This window comes from Marmota flaviventris, chromosome 3 (genome assembly GCF_047511675.1).
Source record: "Marmota flaviventris isolate mMarFla1 chromosome 3, mMarFla1.hap1, whole genome shotgun sequence".
Taxonomy (NCBI): Eukaryota; Metazoa; Chordata; class Mammalia; order Rodentia; family Sciuridae; genus Marmota; species Marmota flaviventris.
In genome coordinates, this window is record NC_092500.1 from 173,596,272 (window position 1) to 173,619,599 (window position 23,328).

Here is a 23,328-nt window from a genome sequence, read left to right on the forward strand (position 1 = left end):
GCTCTAAAAGGAGTCAACGTCACACTACAGGTGCCTTAGGACGGGCCTGCCTCAGAGCTGGGTGCATTTTTTTCCCTGTGGGCTTTTGTAGCCAGTGGGATGTTTCTGGAGGGTTCTCCTTGGGTCACCACAGTGTGGGTTTCTTGGACACTGCAGGCTGCCCAATGGGCATTCCTCCCACGTTTCCCGTGACAAGGAGCAATGGCAACTAGCTCAGGTGGTGGACACCAGAGCCATGTGAGGGAGAAGACGTGACTCTGATGGGGACATGCTCTGTATCTGCAGCCACGATACTGCTCAGCTCTCATGCTCACTGGCAGTTCCATGATCTTCGTCAAAGGTCGAATGGAGAAAATCCTTTGAGTCTCTTCTGGGCTGAGCAAACCAAAGGACTGTCTTTGGAACAAAAGCATCTTCTCTTTCCTAGAATCTGGGGGAGTCCAAGCCTCACACAAGCCATCCAATTTGTAAATAAAAATGGGATGTGGCCATTTCAATTATCAACTGGTTTTCTTTCTTCACGACTTTTGACATTTCCTCTTCCAAATCACCTTCCCCTTCTGTCTCACCGCACTCCTCACTCAACATAGGAGCAAATATTTATTTCCGCTGGCACAAAATGTATTTCTTACTCATCCTCTTAGGACACAATTGCCACACAAGAAACAAATATGCATACATGAGTTATTCTTTGGGCTCTAATTTTTAAAAACTGAGTTCAAAATGAGATATTTTATTCTTTTTAAGACACAACAACTTTGTTCTTTCAAGGTTTTGCATTCTCAAATTAATGTTATCTTTTGGTTTTTCTTTCTTAAGCTCTGGAAAAAATAATACCCAAAACAACAATAAGTAGACATTGCATTACAATAAGGCAAATTTTTAAAATATCCAGTAGAGGGGAGACACTCCCTTCAAAGGAGAAGTTGACTTTTCAATTGTAATTGTAGAAGCTGGAATATAACAGAAAGATAGTTTCCATCAGGTGTGGCTCAGTGGGAGAGGGTTTGCCTGGCATTTGTGAGGCCCTGGACACAATTCTCAGCCACACACACACACACACACACACACACACGATTTCTTACATGTGCTCAAAGAAAATAGCAGCCATCTCAAATTCCACATCCACTGAACTCATCTTCTAAGCTAAGACTTAAACAGTTAAGTGTAATTAGATTGTCACCAGCAAGATAGCTTGCCACCAGCAGCACTCCCAGAGGAAATCCTGAGTCATACAGTTGGGTTGAAGGTCAGTGACTTAAAGGGAGTTTCTAAGAGGCCAGAAGGAGTGGAGATGGAGGGAAGAGCCAAGACAGTGTTCAAATGTGAACAAACTTGAGCTTAACATCAAAAATAACTGTCTTATGAAATCAAGGGAAACCAAACACCGGGTTCTGCCGACAATGTGTAGAAAAAATGTTTATGAGAGATTCTTCTTGACCCAGACAATAAGATGGGATGAGATGCTGCCGTGACCACCCACAGCACCAATGCCAGGAGCCCCAAGGTGGGAGGCCTTCTGTCTGCAACTCAAGACACCTAAGTGCAAGTGCTAAACAGGCATGCAGACTTTTTTCTCCAATTTGAACGAGAAATGTAAACCAGCAGTGAACCTCAGGATCCATTTTTACCTATTAGACGGGGAAAGATGAACAAAGTTCATAACATGTATATCTGACAGCTTTCTCCACGATGACTAAGAAACCCAAAAATACAGTGGCTTCAGAAAGCAAAGGTCTGATTAGTCCCAGATCACGACAAACGAGACGCTGGCGAGCCAGGCCATGAGTAACGGCTGAACCATGGGTCCTGCACCTGCCTGCTCTGTCATCCATTCTGAGCCACAGTTGTTGGCCACTGTGAGGACAGCTGCTGCAACCCGCCTGCTTCCCAGGTCCCGAAGAAATAGGAAGACAATCACAAAACAAGAAAACAAAGAATATATGATGAAAAGACAAAAATTCATCTCATTAGGCGAGGATCCCCTTCTTAGGAGTTAGGTTTTACAGGTCAGCACTCTGTTTACCACACCCTACACTGAAAATCCTTTGTGGCATCAAACATTTTCTATGTCCACAGTGCCGCCCTGAACATGGGTAGCAGAAAGGACAGTGGAAATTGGAGAAGGACCCTGGGAATCATGGTCCATTGGGCATGGAAGCAGTTGGGCATAGATAGTTTTGTAAGTGCTGCTGGGACAAACTCTATAAGGGACAATGTAGTCATATTCCTATTAATAATTTAATATTGATGTTAAATATTAATATTTCCATATTAATATATTCCTAAAATAAAACGTGTTTTTGACCCACAAATTCTACTCTAGAAACATATATTGTTACTTATGAGTTCGATGATATATACATATATATATGTTCATATATGTATATGTAGATGATATCCATTCCTGTTTCCTACTAATTACAAAAGTTCATGAGTAACTAAATTGTCACAATTAAACAGCATAATATCTAATGTAAATAGTTGAAAGCACAAACAGTGGAATAGTATACATGTATTAAAATGAAAAAGTTCTATATGTTTTAATATAAAAAATATTCAAAGTAAAGCAATAGTTTGAAAAAGAAGCCAAAGTGCAGGAAAGTGTACTTGCGAATGGTGGCCATTCCCCGGAACAGAAATATCTCCTTGAATGACTGGGATTAGGGACAGGAGCCCATCAATATTTCTGTTTAGAATTTTGTTCCTGGTGCATGAGTTAAATGTTTCTGATATAAAAATGAAATCAAAGTTCTCGGAAGGGGGCTTTGTCATCACAAATGTTCTGATATTTCCTGGAGTGAAAGAAGTTAACTGCGACAAATCAAGTTGCTTCTTGAAATAAAGCATTGCCATCCTTCATTCTGAGAGACACTGCCTACTGAGCTCTTCATAATGCCTGACACATGATGAGGTCATCTTGCCCTCTCCACAATGGCCCCAAAGAAGACATTCATCAAATCCCTCTTTGTGGGGGTGGTAATGCCCCCAACCCCACAAAGACCTGATTCTCGACTCCACAGGGTTCCAGATCTGGACTCAGGATCTGAGAAGCAAGATGCATCTTCAGAACACAAGAGGCCTTTGTTCCCTGAACTTATTGAACCAAAGTCCTTTCTTAATTTTTTTGAATGTTGAAATTTAAATGTTCAAGCAGATGGCAGACAGGAAAGACAGCAGGCCTGTACATCAGCGTCAGCTTGCACCTGGGACGGAAGCTCAAGTTGCCCGGCCAAGCTGACGAAAGGTGCAAGAGCAGTGTAACATCAAGGGGACGTGAGGACAAGGGCGGCCTCCTCCTCCCCATCCAACGCACCTTCTCTGAACACAGCCTCGAGCCCTGAGCCTGCTCCTCGCACACCTATAAATGCAGCCGGCTCCTCGCTCCACTCACACTCAGGCCCCTGCCTCCTCTCCTCCAGTGACTCCAGCCATGAGGACCCTCGCCCTCCTCGCTGCCCTTGTCCTGCTGGCCCTCCAGGCCCAGGCTGAGCCTCTCCCAGAAAACCATGAGGAGGCCCCAGACCATAGGGACAATGAGGAGGACCAGGACATGGCCATCTCCTTTGCCGGGCCTGAGGCCCCTGGTCTTCAGAGAGCAGGTGAGAGTCCCCACCATGGTTCAGGGATGGAGAGCAGCGGAAGAAGTGGAGACAGGCTTGGGAACTGTGACTATTCCACTCAGGGCACTTTGGGGACTTGGTTTTTGCTTCAGTGGGCCTTGATTTTTTTTTTTTTCTTTCTTTCTTTTTTTTTTTTTTTTGTTAAGTATCAGTGACAGTGAGATAAACCTACAAGATTGTTCTTTCTCTGAAGACTTTTGATTCCAGACTGGGTTGGTGATGAAGAGGAATGCACTGCCTTGTTCTCTCTGGACAGAAACACACACACTACTGACAGGGGACCTAGTTGACTAGAAGAGGTCTCAGGTTCCAGAGGTGGCGTGAGACTGCATATCACATGCAGAACCATTAAGAAGTGAAGTCAGGGGAGAAGGGATCTCAGACCCTGGATGTGAGCAACTCTTGGCAGGACGTTTATTCCTGGGGGGTGGAGTTGATGGAGCTGCCAGCTGTAACGCAGCCTCGTGACAGACCCACCACATGCAGCAGGCACCTGTTCCAGGTCCACTTGACCTCCACCACCGACCCCGGAACCCAGTGCCTGGCACTTGCTGTCCCCCAGGCCTAAGGTAGGTCTTGGCTTGACACTGTAGGAGCAGATCCGTCATTTCCAGGACCCCATCCATGGGATCTGCACAAAGGGTAACAAGCTCTACATATTCTGCTGCCTCTGAGCATCAGATTAACGAAAAACATCACCCGATCCCTTGAGACCTAGGAGAGGCCCGTCATTACCCCTCTGCTTGTTCTCAGTGTTCTGTCTCTGTCTGAAATAAATTCCTTGCAGAAAGTTCTCTATGCGTCTCTGTCAGGATTCCTTGGGGATCAGGACCAGGATCTTATATGAAACCCGTTTTAACAAAACCCTGGCTCCAAAGACTGAGGATTTCAAGGATGAACATAGGTCACACACAACGTGATAAGAAGCTCAGATAATGGGCTAGTGCCTCTGCCTCCCTGTCCTGTCGCTAAGCTCCGCCTTCACTGAGAGTGGACTCACCCCCAACGACATCTCCCAGGTGACAAAAATAGCCATGTTGGTTTCAAGTCTCCATTCACAACACTTAGCTTCTTAGAGAAACTACCTACCTCTTTTCAAATTTTGGAATTTTCCTGAACTGACCCTGAGCGTGCATCTGCCTCTTAAGCCCCAGGCTCTATCAGCTCACGGGAGGCAGGGGTGAGGAGGAGAAGAGCTGTTGCTGGCAAGGAAGAGCAGCCGGGCGCCCACCCTGCGAGGCGCTCATTACCTGCCTTCCCGTGCATAGGAGGAAATGTGTTTCCCATCTACACAAACATCTTGAACCCTCACACGGACTGCAGCCTGCTTTCCCCTCCACCTGTGGGACACGCACTTCACTGAGTGGCCCGACAGCTGCTGGGACCCCAATACTCCAGAAAAATACAGCTTCCAAGGGGCAACCAAGATAAGTGAGGAAACAGAAGATAGTCCCCCCCAACCTGGGTCTCCAGGGATGCTTCAGGGTGCTGAGCCCGGGCCTGCCACAGCTCCAGGCACATCAGGCACTGGGTGGAGGGAGAGCGCTTCATCTGAGGAAAGGAGGGCTGGAGCAGCGGCCCCAGGTCCCAGGGTCTGGACCAGCATGGCCACAGCTCCCTGCTGCCCTGTGAAAAACCCCTGACCTCTGTCACCGAGTCCACCACACAGGACCCCCGGGGAGGTGTCCAGTGAGAGCCCCTGAGTCCTCACCTGACTCCACCCAGTACTTCCCAAGGGATCCTGGAGCACAGGACTGGAGATAGTGGTGCCAGGGCATCCGTGGTACTCCTGCTGTCTATCATTAGTTGATGGTCCAAGACCTAGAGCAACAGAGACCATAGGTGGCAGAGAGGGAGCCAGTGACACCAGTGGAATCATTTGCCATCTAGTAGACACTGAGATGGACCCAGACATGGCAGTGACCACCAGAGTGAACCCATTCCCAGAGAGCCCAAGGAAACAGGTCCTCTTCCCTCATGCTCTCCACTGGAACTCTGAGGTCTGTCTTAGCCCAAATAAGGGTCTTCCTGTGTGAGACAGCCAGAACTGGGCTCCACGGACCACCCACAGCTGGGGAACCAGGACAGTGACCCCAGGGAGCACAGAGCAAGTCACACGCGCTCACCTCTGTGTGAACAATGAAGGTCTACCACGGGGTACTCCCTAGAAGGTCGGGTATATTCTTCGGGGGCTTATGCCTTCCACTAGCTTGAGGTCTTGAGGTCCTTGATGGAAGCCTCCACATCATTCCTAAACTGTGGATGTGGCTACTCCAGAGCCCACCTCAGGGCTGCTGTCCTCATCCCAGTGTCCACCAGCTCCCTCCCCAGCCCTGGGGTCTCTGCTAAAATTTCACTTTGTCACTAAGTTATGTGTGATTTCTGTGTTTCTTTTTTAAATTTTTTATTTGTTTTAATCAGTTATGCATGACAGGAGAATGCATTTATGCACTTTGACATATCATACACAGATGGGGTATAATTTCTCATTTTTCTGAGTGTACAAGTTGCAGAATCATATTGGTCATGTAGTCACATAAATACATAAAGTAATAATGTCTGTTTTATTCTATCTTTCCTATCCCCACATCCCCTTCCCTGCCCTCCCATCACTTCTCTCTACCTAATCTAAGGTAATGCTAGTTTTCCCTAGTGTCCTCCCCCTTATTGTGAATTAGCACCCGCATATTAGAGAAAACATTCAGCCTTTGGTTTTTGTGGGATTGGCTTATTTTGCTTAGCATGATATTCTCCAACTCCAACCATTTACTAGCAAATGCCATAATTTCACTTTTCTTTAAAGCTGAGTGATATTCCATTGAGTATATATGCCACATTTTCTTTACCCATTCATCTATTGAGGGACGCCTAAGTTGGTTCTATAGTCTAGCCTTTGTGAAGTGAGCTGCTATAAACTTTGATGTGGCCACATCACTATAGTATAAGTCCTTTGGGTATAAACAAAAGAGTGGGATAGCTGGATCAAGTGGTGGTTCCATTCCCAGTTTTCTGAGGAATCTCCATACTGGTTTCCATAGTTGTTGCACCAATTTGCAGTCTGACCAACAATGTATGAGTCAAATTGCACCCTGTTTCACCTCCTGGTCTCCATCCAACTTCTTCTTTTTATCCTTCTCTATGGAGGTCAAATCATCTAAAATGCTGAGAGCCACATCTGAGTCAGAATGGACCCTGGCATTTTGCCAATAGTATTGATTGACAGGCGAGGCATTACTATCCGCCTCAGCCACTACTTTGCAGTTCTCACGCTACTTTGGAGTTCTCCTGGGGATTCCTGGGGATTCCCGGAGAGTCCCCATTGGTTGGGGAAGTGAAAGAGGAGGGATTTCCAGAGGATATTTCTGGCTGCTGGTTCCTGGACAAGCGGCTTGGGGTTCGGGAGGAGTTCCCGGGAGCGTGTGTGGCGTGCTGGTATAGTTCAGAAATAAAGTTTGTTCCTGCTTCAGTGGCTCGTGATATGTGCCTAGCCAGACTGTGGCATTTGGCGGCCTGTGCGGGGAACACCTGAAGCTCGGGGGGTAAGTGAAATTGCTCGCCCCTGAGGGAAGGCGAGAGAATGGGTGACCATTTCAAAAAACAATGTGTTCTTGTTTTGATTTGTTTTCTTTTTGTTTCAAGCCTCCTATCCCTAGAACGTTCTCAGGCAAACTGGGAAAAATGGTTGGCTCAAGGTTTGAAGTTGTTCGTCCTGGAGGAAGAGATAGAAATAGACCACAAATGCACATATCAAGAAAATAGGAAAATTGATACAACGATTTTTTGTTCCGTTTTTGTTTCATTCTGTTTCGGTTTTGTTTTGTGTTATCTTATTGGGTTGTGTTATCTCTATAGTAGATTAGAAATTAGAAAAAACAAACCGAAAGAGTGTTAAGTAAATTGTTAAAGGTTCAGACCATGGAGAAATACAATTTAGATCAAGTAAAAGAGAAGGTCTCTCGAGCTAGTCAGATAGAGGAAGAAAATTTAAAGGAAGAAAGCTTAGAGGAGAAACAGCTATTAGGGAAAAAGCTACAACAGGAGGCTGCTACTAACACTGTTCTATCACCAGAGGGCATAATTCAACCAACAGCTCCACCTATGGAGACAGCTGAGTGGCCCTCAACCTCCGTAGTTGATAGATGGGATCCTGAGATAGGACCTCAAAAATTAGCATGCCCTGTACGTGAGCAGACAGGAGGGCAGCGAATTCACCAAGCTTTAGATTTCAAAACAGTGAGGCAGTTAAAGGAGGCTGTAACAACCTATGGTCCTCAAGCACCCTTCACTGTAAGCATGGTCGAATCCATTACCAACTTGGACATGACGCCAGCAGATTGGGTTAGCATGTGTAAATCTGTGCTAAATGGAGGACAATATTTGTTATGGAAGGTTGCCAATGAGGAATTTTGCATGGAGACGGCTAGGCGAAATGCAGCAGCCGGTTACACTCAAAGAAATCTAGATATGTTGTTAGGAAAAGGACCTTATGAGGGTCAATGGCAACAAATTGAATATGATCCTGCTATATATGCACAAATTGCTGCAGATACAGTTAGGGCATGGAAGACTTTACAAGGACATGGAGATTTACAAGGTCAATAATGTGACAATCCAGGCTACTTATTCCTTTTTTACTATTCATGGGAAGAAAGAGATGTCTGCACTAAAAGTTTCTGAAAAGATTATTAAAAAAAAAAAAAAAACTTATTTAGTAAAAAAAGTATTTTTTTACTTTGTAAAATTAAATTAAACATATTATCCAAGGATGACATATTGTACAAGCAACATTTCCAAGACAAGGCACAAAACACTTAGAGAAGAGAAACAGATAAAAATATGAGATTTTTAGAATTTAAAGTAACATTCAGATACTTGTGACACTGAAGATGAATATGAGTGGTGAAATATATTTTATCAGGTATTAGGGAGTTAACCAACTTATGGAATTTTGTCCATGTTTATTCTAAAGGCATTTGAACTTATGAATCACCTGAAGTGTGAAGTAAATGTAAATGAAAAGGAACTCCTATACAACCTTTAATTTTGTTCCTTTTTTTCTCTTATGAACAGTGACTAAAGAATTGTGTAGACCTACAGGGTACAAAAGTGAGGTTTCCATGCCTATATACCTTGTGTAAATCTACTACCTCAAAAATACTTCATTGTGGGGAGAGCTTCTGGACACCCCTTCTATTCTGAAGTAAATGAAGCTTTTTTGTTATTGCCCCATGGGTGGCACTTCAGGATACCTTGTTGAGTGAAATGAGCTGTGCACAAAATGGGAGTGATTTTGTTGTTACAGCAGCACCTTGGCCTCACCCTCACTGCCCATGAAGTCAGAAGCTGAGCCCGTGCCTGTGTCTCTCTCATTTGAAAATGCCAAATCCAAATGGAATTTGCCCCATCAGTGTGAAATTGCTCTTGTACAGATTTTGCTACTTCTCTTTCTAGTTCCTGCTGTAAACAGTAATAAGCATACAAGAAATTATAATGGACTGAGCCACAAACATTGCTAATCCACCCATCACAAATGTCAAAATCATGGATTTCTCAAGCTTAGTGAACACTATTCCACCCACTGCTACATATAAATGAGTTTTACTTCAACTGTTTCCATTCTGTAATGAAAGAGACATGTCATCAGTCAGGACAAGTGACCTCAGAGTTCTAAGCTTTAACCTTAAAGCATGACAATCCTCCACATCTTTGCCAGCATTTGTTATTTTTCTTTCTTTCATAATGGCCATTCTAACTGGGCTGATGTGAAATACTGGCATTTTCATTTATATTCTCCTGATAGGTTAATGTTATCAAGTATTTTTTATATATTTGTTGGTCTTTTGTATTTCTTCTTTTAGGGGTGTCTATTCAGGTCTTTTTCTCATGTGTTAGTGAAATACATTGTGTGTTTTCTGGTTCTTGTTAGTATTTTGTGGTTCCTTAAATATTCTGGATATTAATCCTAGGTCATTCAAATATTGGAGAATATTTTCTCCCATTACCTATGTTGTCTCTTCACTGAGGATGTGGAGGAATAGGAATTCCCATTTACTCTTGGGTATAAGGTCCTTGCTTAGCATATAGATGGCCATCTTAAGTGATAGCTGCCATTTTAAGGAAAAAGTTTCACTTTCCCACCCAAGGGTGTGTTTGAGCAAGCCTCACCACTCCCTCATACCAACATAACCCCTAACTGCCTGCATTAGGACCTGTCTAGCTCTGATTCCTGAGCCTGCCCCATAAATGTCTCAGAACCCAAGCTTGTTTTGCCTCTCTCTCCTATAGAGAGATGGCCTTTATTTGTCATCTCTGACAAATAAATTCTCATGCTTTTCTCTGCCTGATCTCCGTCTTTCATTTCTCACTTACCAGTCTCTCATTCCATGCTTTCCCTTCATTTTGGTGCCAAAACCTGGGATCCGGTTCCCTGGTATGCCTGCTCCCCTCTTAGAGGGACACTGAGTGACCCTGGGCCCCAATCCAAATTCCATCATGGTACCAGGCCTTCCATTCTGCTGAACGCGCCATCCACACCCACCACTGGACATTCTAGGTAAGACGCCTGTCTTCAGTTGCCCTAAAAGAACTATAGGTCCCAGGAAATGACCATTGAACCTCTGGCATTCCAAGGATTACCATGTGGTCAAGAGTACCCCCAGTCACAGCTATCACAGCTACGGCTGATCCCTAGTATTGACAGAGTCTTTCATTTGGGTCCTGGGTTTTGAGAAAAAACTATGGAAGGTGATTGGGTGTTGTTCCTAGTGAGACTGCCTCTTGGCCTTGGGTTAATCTCTACAGTCTTCTGCCTCTACTATGTAGCCCCAGCCAGGCACCCAAGTGCCTCTACAGGCTCCTGCCCTGATGCTTACCCAGCAGTGGTGATGACCCCCTGAGTGTAACCATCCTCTCAACTAGATGATACTAGAGACTGGGGGATGCCCCACCTCTAAACTCACATTTTATATCTCACCATGGGTGGCTCCTTATCCATTCCCTCCCATAGTTCCCTAAGCTGCTTCATGGCTAATCGAGGGTCTCTCTCACCCTAGAGCTAACCCCCCAAAAAACTTACCCATTTGCACAATCAGATCTGGCCTCAATATCCTTTTTTTTTTAATTTTTTTTTATTGGTTGTTCAAAACATTATAAAGCTCTTGACATATCATATTTCATACATTAGATTCAAGTTGGTTATGAACTCCCAATTTTACCCCAAAGGTAGAGGATAGGAAAGGTAGCAGAATACAACAGTTACTAATAAGGCATTATGTAAAAATGTGGATGTGTAACCGATGTGATTCTGCAATCCTCAATATCCTTTGGATAATGACTATAAATGGTCACTTAATGACATTTTAGAACCCAATATTTTCAGGGATCTTTTCAAATATTGTGAGCATTTGGGAAAATGGAAAGAGATATCATATGCTCAGACCTTCTCCTATCTAATCCCTTTCTCTCTGCGACTCTTACTCTTTCACACAAGTCCTCTAAAGCTCTCACCTCCCCTACACCTGTTTCCAAAGGGATAGAATACCCTACCCAGGACCCCTCCTACTTCAACTCAGTGGATGAGCCCCCACTTTACCACAATTCCCTTTCTAATGAAGCTGCTGCAGCAACTATTCCCTCAGTCTCTCCATCTGCTACCCCTGCCCAACCCTCATCTCTGTGTCCTCTATGCAAGGTGGCTGGGGTAGATGGTGTGATCCAGGTTCATGTGCCTTTCTCTTTTCTCTTTGTCAGACCTTTCACAGATAGAAGAGCATATTGGGTCCTATACGTCAAGTATAGGACATATCAAAGAGTTTCAAAATCTGACTCAATCTTATGATTTGACCTTCCATGATATCCATATGATCTTGTCTAACACTCTCCTGCCCAGCAAGTTTGGGAACAAGCTAGAAATTATGCTGATAAGGTACATCATACTTCCCCTACCCATCCAATTGGCACTAAAGCGGTCCCTGATTGGGACCCCAATTAGTATTATAATTCACTTGTAAGAGTAATTAGTAGAAACCAAATTCATTACTTGCCTCATGGAAGGACTTAGAAAGGCAGCCCATCAGGCCATCACTTATGAAAAGCTCCAGGAAATGATCCAAGAATGAAAACCCTTCAGCATTTAGACCCCCTAACCAAGGCTTTATTACAATATACTAATCTGGACCATAGACTCCAGATGGGAGGCAACTACTAATGACCTACTTGTTCTCACAGAGTTTCCCTGATATTAAGGCCAAACTAAGGTGCCTCAAGAGGGGGCCCCTAACTCCCCAATCTGAGGTTCTGGGAGTGGCATTTAAGGTGTATAACAGGATAAACAAGAAGACCTGGAAGTAGAAATATCAGATGCTCACTCAAGCCCATCTGTCTGGCTTCAGAATTTATCCCTGGTTCCACTGGCCTACAGAAGGGTCCCTTGGAACCACCTGGACTCTGTTTAAATGTGCTCAGATGAGTCACTGGGTTTGTATATGTCCTAAGCCTTGCAAGCCTCCAGGACCTTTTCCTAAATGCCATTTGAAGGGACACTAGGCCATTGACTGTCTCTGGACCTATAGAAGCCTCCAGCCATCTAGCCCTTCTGGTTCCACTTTCCAACTCTTAGGACTGGCTGCAGAGGACTGATGGAATGAGATTATAGGTCAGTATCTCTGATGGACACAAAAGTAACAATCTTAAACATTCTAGCTATCAGAATTCAGCAGCAAGTTATAGCCTTGTGAACCATGATCAGATGGAATTTGTCCCTGAGGTGGAAGAATCCTCCAACTTACACTATCAATAATGTAATATATCTTATTAGCCAAGCAAAAGTTAATTAAAACCACAGTGAGATGTCACCTCCCACCCATCAGGAAGGCTACTACCAACAAAAAAGAAGTGTTAATGAGGGTAGAAAAGGATCCTTTGTTCCCTGTTGGCAAGAATGCACATTGGCACAGTCATCATGAAAAACAACATGGAGGTTCTTAAACCAAAGAGGAAGAGAACCACCTTGTGACCCAGTGACCCTTGTCCTGACCACACACCAAAGGAAACAAAATCAGCTTGTGAAGGTGTCTGAATACTCACGTTCACAGCATTACTTACAATAGCCAAGGTATTTAAATAGCCCCATTGTCTATTGCCACATGGACATAGAATGTATCACACACACACACACACACACACACACACACACACATACATACATACTGGAATATTGTTCAGCATTTTTAAGAAGATACTGATATTTTCAATAACATGGATAAATTAATTGTGCATTATATGTGAAATAAGCCAGAATGCTTGACCTCACTTACACATAGGCTCAAAAAGAAAAAAATGAAAACCTTGAATGCACAAAAATGTAAAATATAAAGATCATTATCAGAGATTAGTTGGAAGAATGGGAAGATGAAACTCAGAGGCCAGAACATTTCAGTTATGCATAATAAGCTTAGCGATTTAATATGTAGCCTATTTTATTATATTGGACCATATTTGTGAAATATGTTGAGAGAACATAAATTATGTAATTGTACACACACACACACACACACAACTGTGTGATAAAGGTTTCTCTGATTTGCTTGGCCATCATTATCATTTCCCTAGGTGCAGGTGTATCCAAACATCCTGTGTGAACCTCACACATGTACAATAATACAGTACTGGAATCAAAAGAGACACCTAGAGACTAGAGTAGAAAAGATAACCCTGAAGTAAGCCAACACATGTACAGTCATCTGCTCAACACCGATACATCAAGAGCACACACCAGGGAAGCAATAGTCTCCTCAGTAAATGGTGCTGAGAAAACTTGACATTCACACATGAAATGGAACTGGACATTTAATTGACACAAAACACAAAAAACAACTCAAAATGAATCAAAGTCTTAGAACTAAGACCTGAAACCTCAACCTGCTATTATTAATTTCTGTAGGTGTCCCACTTTGTTTTCCCCAAGGGTTAGAAGAATCTATATTGGACACTGTGTGGCAGTATGCAATCTAGTCAGGATATGGAAACAACGTATCCATCAGTGGATGAATGAAGAGTGGAATCTACTGACCATGGAATCTTATTCATCCTTTAAAATCAAGGAGTTCCTGTCATTTGGAACAACACGGATGGGCTTGAAAGACATTATGTTAAGTGAAATAAGAAACAAAAAGGCAAAAGCTGTGCAATCTCTGTTATTGTTAAACTCCCAGAAGCCAAGAGTAGAATGGTGTGGCCAGGGACTGTGTGGAGGGAAATGGGTTTGGAAATTTAAAAGGCAGAGTTAAAGTTATGCAAGACAACAGGTTCTGAGGTCTAGTTGATGGTTTAGTGCCCCTAGGCATGAATATAGCATTGAAGGCTTAAACTTTACTAACCAGGCAGAATTTATATTGTGTGTTCTCACCAAAGGCAGAAGAAGGAGAGAGAGAAAGAGAAAGAGGAGGAGGAGGGAGAGGAAGAGGAAGAAGAGAAGGAGGAGAACAAGGTAGGAAGAAGCTGAGAAGAGTCTGGTGTGCTTATGGCCTTGATAGTAGTGTGGTTTCTTCACAGGTGCATTCGGATCTCCAAACTACTGAGGTACATACATGAAAGATGTACAGCCTTATTTATGTCAATCAGAACTCAATAACATGCTTTATAAAAAAAAGAAGTTGGGTTAAAAATGAAACAGGTGAATGCTCCTTCTCTCCCAGCCATTTTCCTTCCTGATGCCTTGAATTCTGAGGTGATGGGTGAGATCTGGCAGCCACATTAGGGTGATAGAGTGAAGAGCGAAACAGGCTGGCAGGGAGCTGCACCTCTGATGAAATTGATAGCTGTATTAGTCCTAAATGGGAGAATTACAGATTCAAAGGGGAGGAAATCATCGAGCCTCATTTGAGCCATGTCAGTTAGGTATTAATGTCATAAATACGTGGAGAACATATCCTCCTTCAGAGGAGGGGGGAAGTTTGCACCATGTGGTCCATGGTGGATGTTCAGCAATGGACACAGTGGCGATGAACATGATGTACTGGCAAGTGATGAGCAGAGGGACTTAAACAGACCTGTGTGGTTATTTTTAGTTAAAGACAGTGCTGCTGCTTGAACGCTGGTGTACTAAGGAGGTTGACATTAATAAGAATTCTTGATCCATTTAAAAATAAAATGTCATGAAGTGAGGCTGTGTCTGCAGAGTGAATCAAGATTGCCAGTGGATTTTATGCACAGTAGTGACCAGTGCCCTGATGCACACCTGTCACTTCTAGAGACTGCGATGTGGTTGAAGGCAGACTGTGTTCCTGCCTATGTCCATACCTGCAGCCGCCATCAGATCCGGAGCCTGAGAATTCAAACACACACCTCCAGCCTCCGTGTGTAATGGATATCACTGTCATGAGTTGTTCCCCTTGAAAGCAGGTTTTCAAGATAAATGACAACCTCATGTAACTCCTCACTCAGCTCTGAACCGTGACGTTCACACATTTGTGGTAGAAGTGAATTCACCTTCAGCAAACTAGCACACAATGCAGTAAGCCCTCTGCCCTAAGCACAGCATGTGAGAGAGGAGGCCAGGAGGGAGGGGCCCTCAGCCATTAGCAAGGCTGGGAAGGCTAGGAGATGTTCACTGACCAAAGAACGCATCACTAAACTAAGCCAGCTAGCCTCTTACCAATGTCCAACGCACTGTAACTAAACACAGACTGGTCTTTGTTTAGAAATTTGATCCATTGCCAAAGTGTTTGTAGATGAAGTTCCCATTTCACAGAGTTTGCTGGGCAAAACTGCTCCCACATGCTTACCGAACAGAGTGTCCAACCAAACAAGGACTCAGCCTTCCCCGAAGGCCATTCTGCATGCACAGAATACCTCTGTCCATGCTCCCCTTGGTGAGGCACAGACGGCAGCTTACCAAAGACATTTCCCTGGTGCTAGAGCTGCAGACAAAGCTCTCACTGCCTCCTGGAGATGAAGCCAAGCTTTCTGCTCCCTCCAGCCATGAGGACCTCCATCCACACTTTTAAATTATTTTCCATAGTTCCTCATTGATTCATCAGTTTTACATCATGGTGGCATTCCTGGTTACATCTTCCTACATGCACATACCATAATGATATAATTTGCCAATATCATTCCCCAGGATTTCCCTTTTCCCTCCCTTCCTCCCTCCCTCCCCCTGATCCCTTTCCTCTACTCTACTGATCTCCCTTTGAGCTTCAGAGGATCTAAATATACAGCAGAATAAAATAGACTTTATTATTACTGTAGGTATATACGTGACTGCATAACCAATGGGATTCTGCAACCTGGACACTCAGAAAAATGAGAAATTATACCCCATGTGATTCAAATGTATGATATGTCAAGATCATTGTACTGTCATGTGTAGCTAATTAAAACAAATATATATGTACAACATATATAAAAGCACAATTCCAAATTCACTTCAGGAAAAGAAATCTGGAAGAAGTAAAAGGCAGACTAAAATTGGGAGAGAATGGAGGTAGAAATCCAGTTTACTTCAGACATTTACATTTATCTGCTATCAGTGGGGCCTTCCTAGAGACCAAGCATAAAAAAACAGAGCAAAAACCAAGTATGTGAGATGGGCCCCGACTCCTTGAAGTCATAGGCCAGTCACTGTGACTGCTGTCATCCAGGTAAGGGTCACCATGACCTCACGTAGAGCACTGGCAAAGCTCCAAGAGAGATTTCACTGATGAGAACTATGAGGCAAATAACACATGGTAGACAGAGGCCAGAATTAATAGGCTGTTTCAAAGCTGGAGTCTCTAGGCTTTAACAGTGGTGAGTTCCACAGCAGGATCTGGAATAAAGCCACTGGTTCACTCCTACCAGCAGGAGAGCTGTGCATCCAATTTCATCTCCACCTATCAGGGGCAATATTGTGTGTGTGTGTGTGTTTCTCTGTTTCTCTCCGTGTATGTGTGTGTGTGTGTGTGTGTGTAGTACATCCTCCATCCATCACTCCACATGGTTTGGGGGTGAATGGATGGCTTTTCTGAAACTAGGTCCCCAGGGCTAAGATGAAACAATTCCCTCAGACTGTGAAGAGCTGATGTGTAAGAGATTAATTGAAGTTATGAGTTGCCTCGATAATGGTTTCTCTTCTTTGAAGTATTTTTAAATAGATGCAAAATCTATTTTAGTGAAATAAATGTACAGTTGACTTGTTGTCCTTAGATAGTAGATATTATAGCCACGGTGCTATATAATCTATAGAACCAAGACAAAAATAAAAGTCCTCTGGTCCATTTTTCCTGTTCTACGGTGGGGACATTTACAGTCCTGTTCAGCAGTGTGCCTCCCCCAGGGAGAAAGCCTAAGCTACAAGCCTCAGTCAGGGCTGCTTCTTCCCATCCTGGATTTTTCTACACATCCCACTCCTGGGTTCTGTTGTCCTTCCTTTGCATAACTCTAGGGAGACTGGTTACAGGGGATGCTGTGTCCAATTTTATTGACTCAAGAGCTCACAAAGCTGGTGAGATGCTTGTTCTTATGGCATTACCAAAGACCCATTCATTACACACTGAACAAGCATCTGCTAAGCCATGGGTTTGAAGGAAAAATCAATTAAAATAAAAAATTTATATCCCCAGAAATTGTATGCTTCTATCCAGGTTTAAGCCTTCCAAATTTAGAAAAGCTTACTCATTAGTTCTCTTTTCATTGTCAGTCAAGCACAATACAGGAGAGTGTTGTGGTAGAAGAGAGGTGAGGGCATTACTTACTGGCAAAATGGAATGCAGCAAGATGGGGCAGGACCACTGCTAAAGACAACAGGAAGGTGGGTCCTGTCTGCTTGTCTTCAGGTGGACATTTGCAACAAAACTGAAAACCTTTTAGGGGGGAAGGAGAAGAGGTGAAGAGCAGGTAGAGAGAAGTCAGAGGGATAAATAGAATGAGGCTCAAAAAAGGCATGGCTCTGTCCCTATCACCCAACACCTGTCCCACAGCCTTGGGGAGCAGAGCAGTCATCATTCCAGTGCCCACATTCAGATCTCTAGGCAGAAACCTGCACTGCGGTGGGATGGACTGATGTGTTGTCCTAAATCATCGCCAGCTACAACATGGGCCTTGGTATGCCCCTCAGACTGTGCAACTCTTTATGGCTGTGAGGTTCAGGTGCAACCTGGCTTATCATCAGCCTAGGTAACCAAAGTACTGCTATCACAAATACTCTCCAACAGCAGACAGTATTCTCAGGATAGGTCAAGGGAGCAAGCATAGAGCTTTGTCCTGGACGTTTGTGTCAGACTGGTGAATCCTCACAAGGCATTTCCTACTGTCCTCCATCCCTAGGCCTGCCCATATACAGAGTCTCTGGAATAGCCCAAATGCAAAGGGGAGGCATGCAACCCCAGTCTAGCAGATGTGTCTTGTAGATGTCATTACCCATGACTGGTTGCAAAATCTTGGGTGAAAAGTCACTTTGGAAATTGCCAACTTAAAACAGTTTGAACATTTGTACTACTCCAGTGCTGAGCTGCTTTAGGCAGTTATGGACTTGGGATAGGTATGACAGAGCTTGGTAGTGTTTCTCACTCTAGGTATGGTGTTAAAGCCTAGGGCTGCTCCATCCATGGTGACTTTGCTCAGAGCCAGGCAGAATTATACAGTGACTTACCACAGGCCAGTAGCTCTTGATGGGCATCTAGGCCTGCCCCAGGCACAGAGAAAGGCTTGCACAGATGGACTACTCTCCCCAGGTACATTCCTTGTTCATTCTGAAGAACACACCAAGAGTGTATTTGGTAGAAACCTGAGCTTAGATTGCCCTCTCACACTGAAACTTCAGCTATAGACTCCTGGTAAATGTCAATATGGTTGCTACCAATGCTGAAATAGTGGAAATTATGATAGCCTAAAAGAAAGAAAGCAGCCTTCTTGGAATTTCTGGAAAGAAAGGCAGAAATACAGCCATGTTAGGAAGACGGCTGTGTATGCCTTATCTCTCCATGCCCAGGTGAAGCTGCATGTCAACAAACATGCGAAGCTAACATGAAGTCACCACTTCACCTAACAGTCCAAGTAAGGAAGAGAAATTGACCAGATAGTCATCAGGTTAAGAGAGCCCATAGATAACTTGAAATAATTTTTTAAGAAAACTAAATAAACTTGAAGAAATCACAGAGAAAAATTGTGATGCTTTAACAGATCAACTTAACAAAGAAATGGAGGCAATTAAAGAAAAATCAACCCCCAATTTTTGACCTGAAAAACACAGAGCAAAACTAAATGCATGATAAAAATATCTATAACAGGATAGAACAAACCAAAGATAGAATTGGTGATGTTGAAGATAGACTGTTTGGAAATGTACACTAAGGAAGAAAAAAAAAACAATGAAAAAGAAGAAAGAAATGCTGTGGGAATTTTTGGAACAATGCTTAAAAAAGCAAATATTTGGGCTGTTGGGGTTCAAGTGCAATTTGAGAATTCCAAAGGAGTAGAAAGCTTCTTCAAAGAAATAGTAATAGCTAAGAAATAGTAGGAGCCAACCTATGTGCACTTCAACAGCTAAATGGATAAACAAAATGTGGGATAAATACACATGGAATATTACTCAGCCACTAAGAAGAATGACTTTATGACATTTTCCAGTACATGCATGGATCTGGAGACTAACATGCTAAGTGAAATAAGCCAAAAAACAAAGGTCAAATGTTTTCACTGATATGGGGAACCTGACACACAATAAGTTGAGGAGAGAGAAGATAAAAGTTTAATAGTTTAGACAAAGGGGAATGAAGGGAAGGAAGGGTGGGTAAGAAATGGAAAGAGAGGGAATGAATCTTACATAATTTTCCTATGTACATAATGAATACACCACAGTGAATCTTACCATCATATACATCCACAAGAATGGAGTTCTAATTAGAATAAGATATATTCCATGCTTGTATAATTATATTAAAATGATTCCACTGTCAAGTATAACTATAAAAAACCATTAAAGAAAGAAAATTCCCCAATGGTAGCGAAGGATACAAATATACAAGTAATACTAGGCCAAAGATTTAACTAAGTCAGATTTAATTAAGTAGTAGAATTCACATTTTTTTTTTCCAGTGAGCGTGGATGCACCACACTCTATGACATAAAACAAGTCTTAGTAACTACAAGGAGATTGAAATCAAAGTTTGTGTTGATCAGAATATACGTGCTGGTCACAAATGCCAGGGTAGGGCACCAATGACATACGGATAGCCAAGATCACCACTATGTGAAGCATGAGGAATGGAAGTCCAAACAGTTCTGTTCACTACACCTTGATGTCAAGGAAAACACAGCAGAGTCAAGCACTGGATGAAACCATGTTTTCTCTCAAACAGTGAAGAGACAGAGCAAGGCCATCTTCAGAAGTACTGCTCCCATCTCCATGGCTAGCAGTTCCCATTCCCTCTGGAGTCCATGGAGAAGAGCCACTTTCTTGTGCTCACCCCTTTTACATCACAGTAAAGATGCCTGCCTCCTCCATGGAGTCTGAAATGCTGAAAGCTGGGGATGTGCCTCAGCATCACTGCAAACCTGCTTAAGCAGAACAGAGGGGTAGGCATTAAATCTGCAGGAAGGAAAGATATGCCCACACAAAGCAATCAGCCAGCCCGGCTAGGTGGGCCCTTCATAACTTGGCAAGGAAGTAGTCCCAGGACCAAAGCTCTCTTTTATGTGGTCAAAAGGGGTTGAAAATCTGTGCTCAAGATATTGCTTTCCTAATAGTGTGTTCTCCCGCCACAATGGAATGAAATTAGAAAATGAGACGAATTCTGTAAACTTTGGAAATCAGCCAACAAATTTCAAAATAACACATAGGTCAAAGTACAAATTACAACAGGAATTAGTATTATGGACTGAATGTACATGAAACCAAAGTCTATCAAACTTATAGGATGCATCTGAAGCAGTGCTAAGAGGGACAGTTATAACTTTAAATGTCTCTACTAGGAAAAAAAAATGAAGTCCATAATCTGAGTTCTCAGAAAAAACTACAAACCCAAGCTGGGGAAGGGAATGTGAAATATGAAAAATAGAGTGGAAATCAATGGAGTAGAAAGAAAACTCCAATAAAGAAAGCCAATGGAAGCAGGTGTTGCTTCTTCAAAAGTGTCAATGAGATTGACAGGCCTTTAAATAGATTGATGGAGGGATCCAAGATGGCGGGCTAGAGGGAGCTGCATTCTCTGTCAGTCCGAGACCTGGAATTCAAGTAGTGAGAATATTGGTTCTCTGAAAATGATCAGAGGACCCCTGACAGCTGCTCCCATGCAGGAATCAAGGCCCCCAAGCAGCACAGGTCTCCAGGCCCCAGTGTCGGCATAGGACCCGTGGTCACTCATCCACACAAAACCTCCAGGTGCCCAATTAAGACCACTGGCATTAGCACCCACACAGGAGTTCGGGAAGCCCACCTATGTAAGAATATTGGCTGCTGCTCCCATGCAACACAACCAGCCACCACCCACACACAAGAACTCCAGCTGTCACTCCTGTGTGGACCCCTATCTACCAACATAGGGCTCTCCCAATCGCCTATATCTTGGGTCACTGCAACCACTGCCATAGTCCTCTACATATGGTAGCCTGCACCTGGGAATACCACGCTGGGTCCATAGACAGCCGCCATTCACAATATTGTCCAATCCAGAGTTGAGGACCCCAGGCAAACACAGAAAGTCCTATGGGGCAGGACATTCCCAGAAGCCAGAGCTCACCCCCAGTGACTGAGGGCAAAGATACGATCTTCCTCTGGGTAGAGTGTATCTTTATACAGGTGGCGTGCTGAATCCAAAAACACAAAAATCTTGTATCATGCCCAAGTATATTTAATCCCAAGAATGCTATGTCACGTTAAATCCTGAAACATATTAATATATCATATTAATAAATATGTAATATATTAATAAGTCATTACTATAAAGGATAAAATGCATGACCATCCCAGTAGATGAAGAAAAATGTAATGATTTCACAAAACCAGTATCTATTCATCTATCTCAAAACAAACTTGGAATAGTATCTCAATCTGATAAATGATATCTTCAAAAATCCAATGAATATCTAACATCCAGAGAGCTGCACCTCTGAACATGCTGTTCAACACCAGCACCTGGCCCCATCCAACCTGAAACCCCATTGCTAAAAGCAGCCAACTCCATCTTGGGTCACCTTCATCGCCATCTTTAGTTGGGTCAACTCCAAGCTTGGGACCAAGCAGGGGCTTAGAAGCAATATCAAGTTACCTAAAGTCTCCAACTCTCCCCTCTCCCCAGCAGCCACTAACCTGGCACAGTGTGTGCAGCTACATGGCCAGTCCATAGCCCAAAAAACCTGGTCTTGAACTGCCTAATAAGACAGGTCTCTATGACAGGCACTGAGCCCCCAGAGTGCAGCCCACAACAACCTCCAGAGAGAAAGGTTCCTGATTAGGAACTAGAAAGGGAGATGGTGAGTGAGATACAGTTTAGAGACTACACTAGAGACCAGGAATTCTGGGGTTGACAGGTGATATTAGTAGATAAGACAGGTGTCCACATCACATGAGCAGGCCCCAAAGGAGATCCTTGGACTGCAGTCTCCCATCAGGGACCAGCAGGTGTTATACCCCATTTCCAGGAGCCCTGCACCCAAGACCAACCCTCCCACCCTGGTAACCCCAACCACCCTGAGGGTGGAGATACAGCAAACAACAGACAACCTGTTGGATGAGAAGAGAAGCAGGAAAGATACTGATCTTTGCCAAAACAACCCTTGTATCTTCCTTCGAGATTTTTTCTTTCTTTCTTTCTCCCTCTCTCTTCTCCTGCCCTCATATCCCCAACATTTGTGAAACTAAGAACTTTGCATGATTTAGGGGATTCTAGGGGAACAATACAAACAATTTTGTGCCAACAAACTATATAACTTAGAAGACTAGACAAACACCCAGAAAGACACAAATTATTAAATTGGACCCAGAAATCAATATAAACCTTGAGTAGACCCTACAATAAGAAAGAGATAAAATTAGTAATTTTTTGGAAGTCCTTCGGAATAAAAGACCACCAGACCAGTGACTTTTATACACTTAACTACAGTCATATTCTTCACAATGATCAATGAAAAATTTCCTGCAAGTATCAGGTTAAGTATTTAGGTAAACTTGAAATAAAGGATGCAGTCCTCCAAATTCCAAGAAAGTCCAAGCCCTTAACCAGTGGTAGATTGCCAAGCTGCAACATCTGTGGAAAGGCCCCCAGAAGACCACCCCTCACTTGAGACACCAGCCAACCACTAGGTGCTGCCCAGAGCCACTCCTACTTCATACCTGCTGATCCAAATTCAGGAATGCTTGTGGACACTCTCAGCTTTGACTTTGATAATCCCCTGAAATGACTCACAGAACTAGGGAAATTCTATACTGGTGGTTCCAGTTTTATTATTGCAAAATAATACAACTTATACCATCCATGGGGATAGATGAAGTCCTGGGGGGCTCCGAACAAGAAACCTCACAACAATGCAGAACAGAAGTGATGGCATCTTTGTCAAGCAAGAGGCTCCTGCATCTTTGATAAGCAAAAAGCTTGTGCATTTTGGTGTACCATGTTGCTGTGACCCCACCACATACTGCCCACGTGGCTGACCTTTATTTGCCATCAGTCTCTGAAGGTTTCATCTAACCACAGAGCCTCCACTCATCCGGATGTCAGAAGTGAATGCC

The 23,328-nt window shown here is 43.4% G+C and overlaps 1 protein-coding gene across 1 annotated transcript in view; it reads left to right on the forward strand.

The window, feature by feature from the left end:
* Positions 1-3,433: 3,433 nt before the first annotated feature.
* LOC114082611 (beta-defensin 109) overlaps positions 3,434-23,328 on the forward strand; it is a 31,260-nt gene continuing 11,365 nt past the window's right edge. Inside the window, exon 1 of the mRNA XM_071609334.1 lies at positions 3,434-3,602. Within this exon, the coding sequence (XP_071465435.1) occupies positions 3,434-3,602 (169 nt within the window). The remainder of the gene's footprint in view (positions 3,603-23,328) is intronic.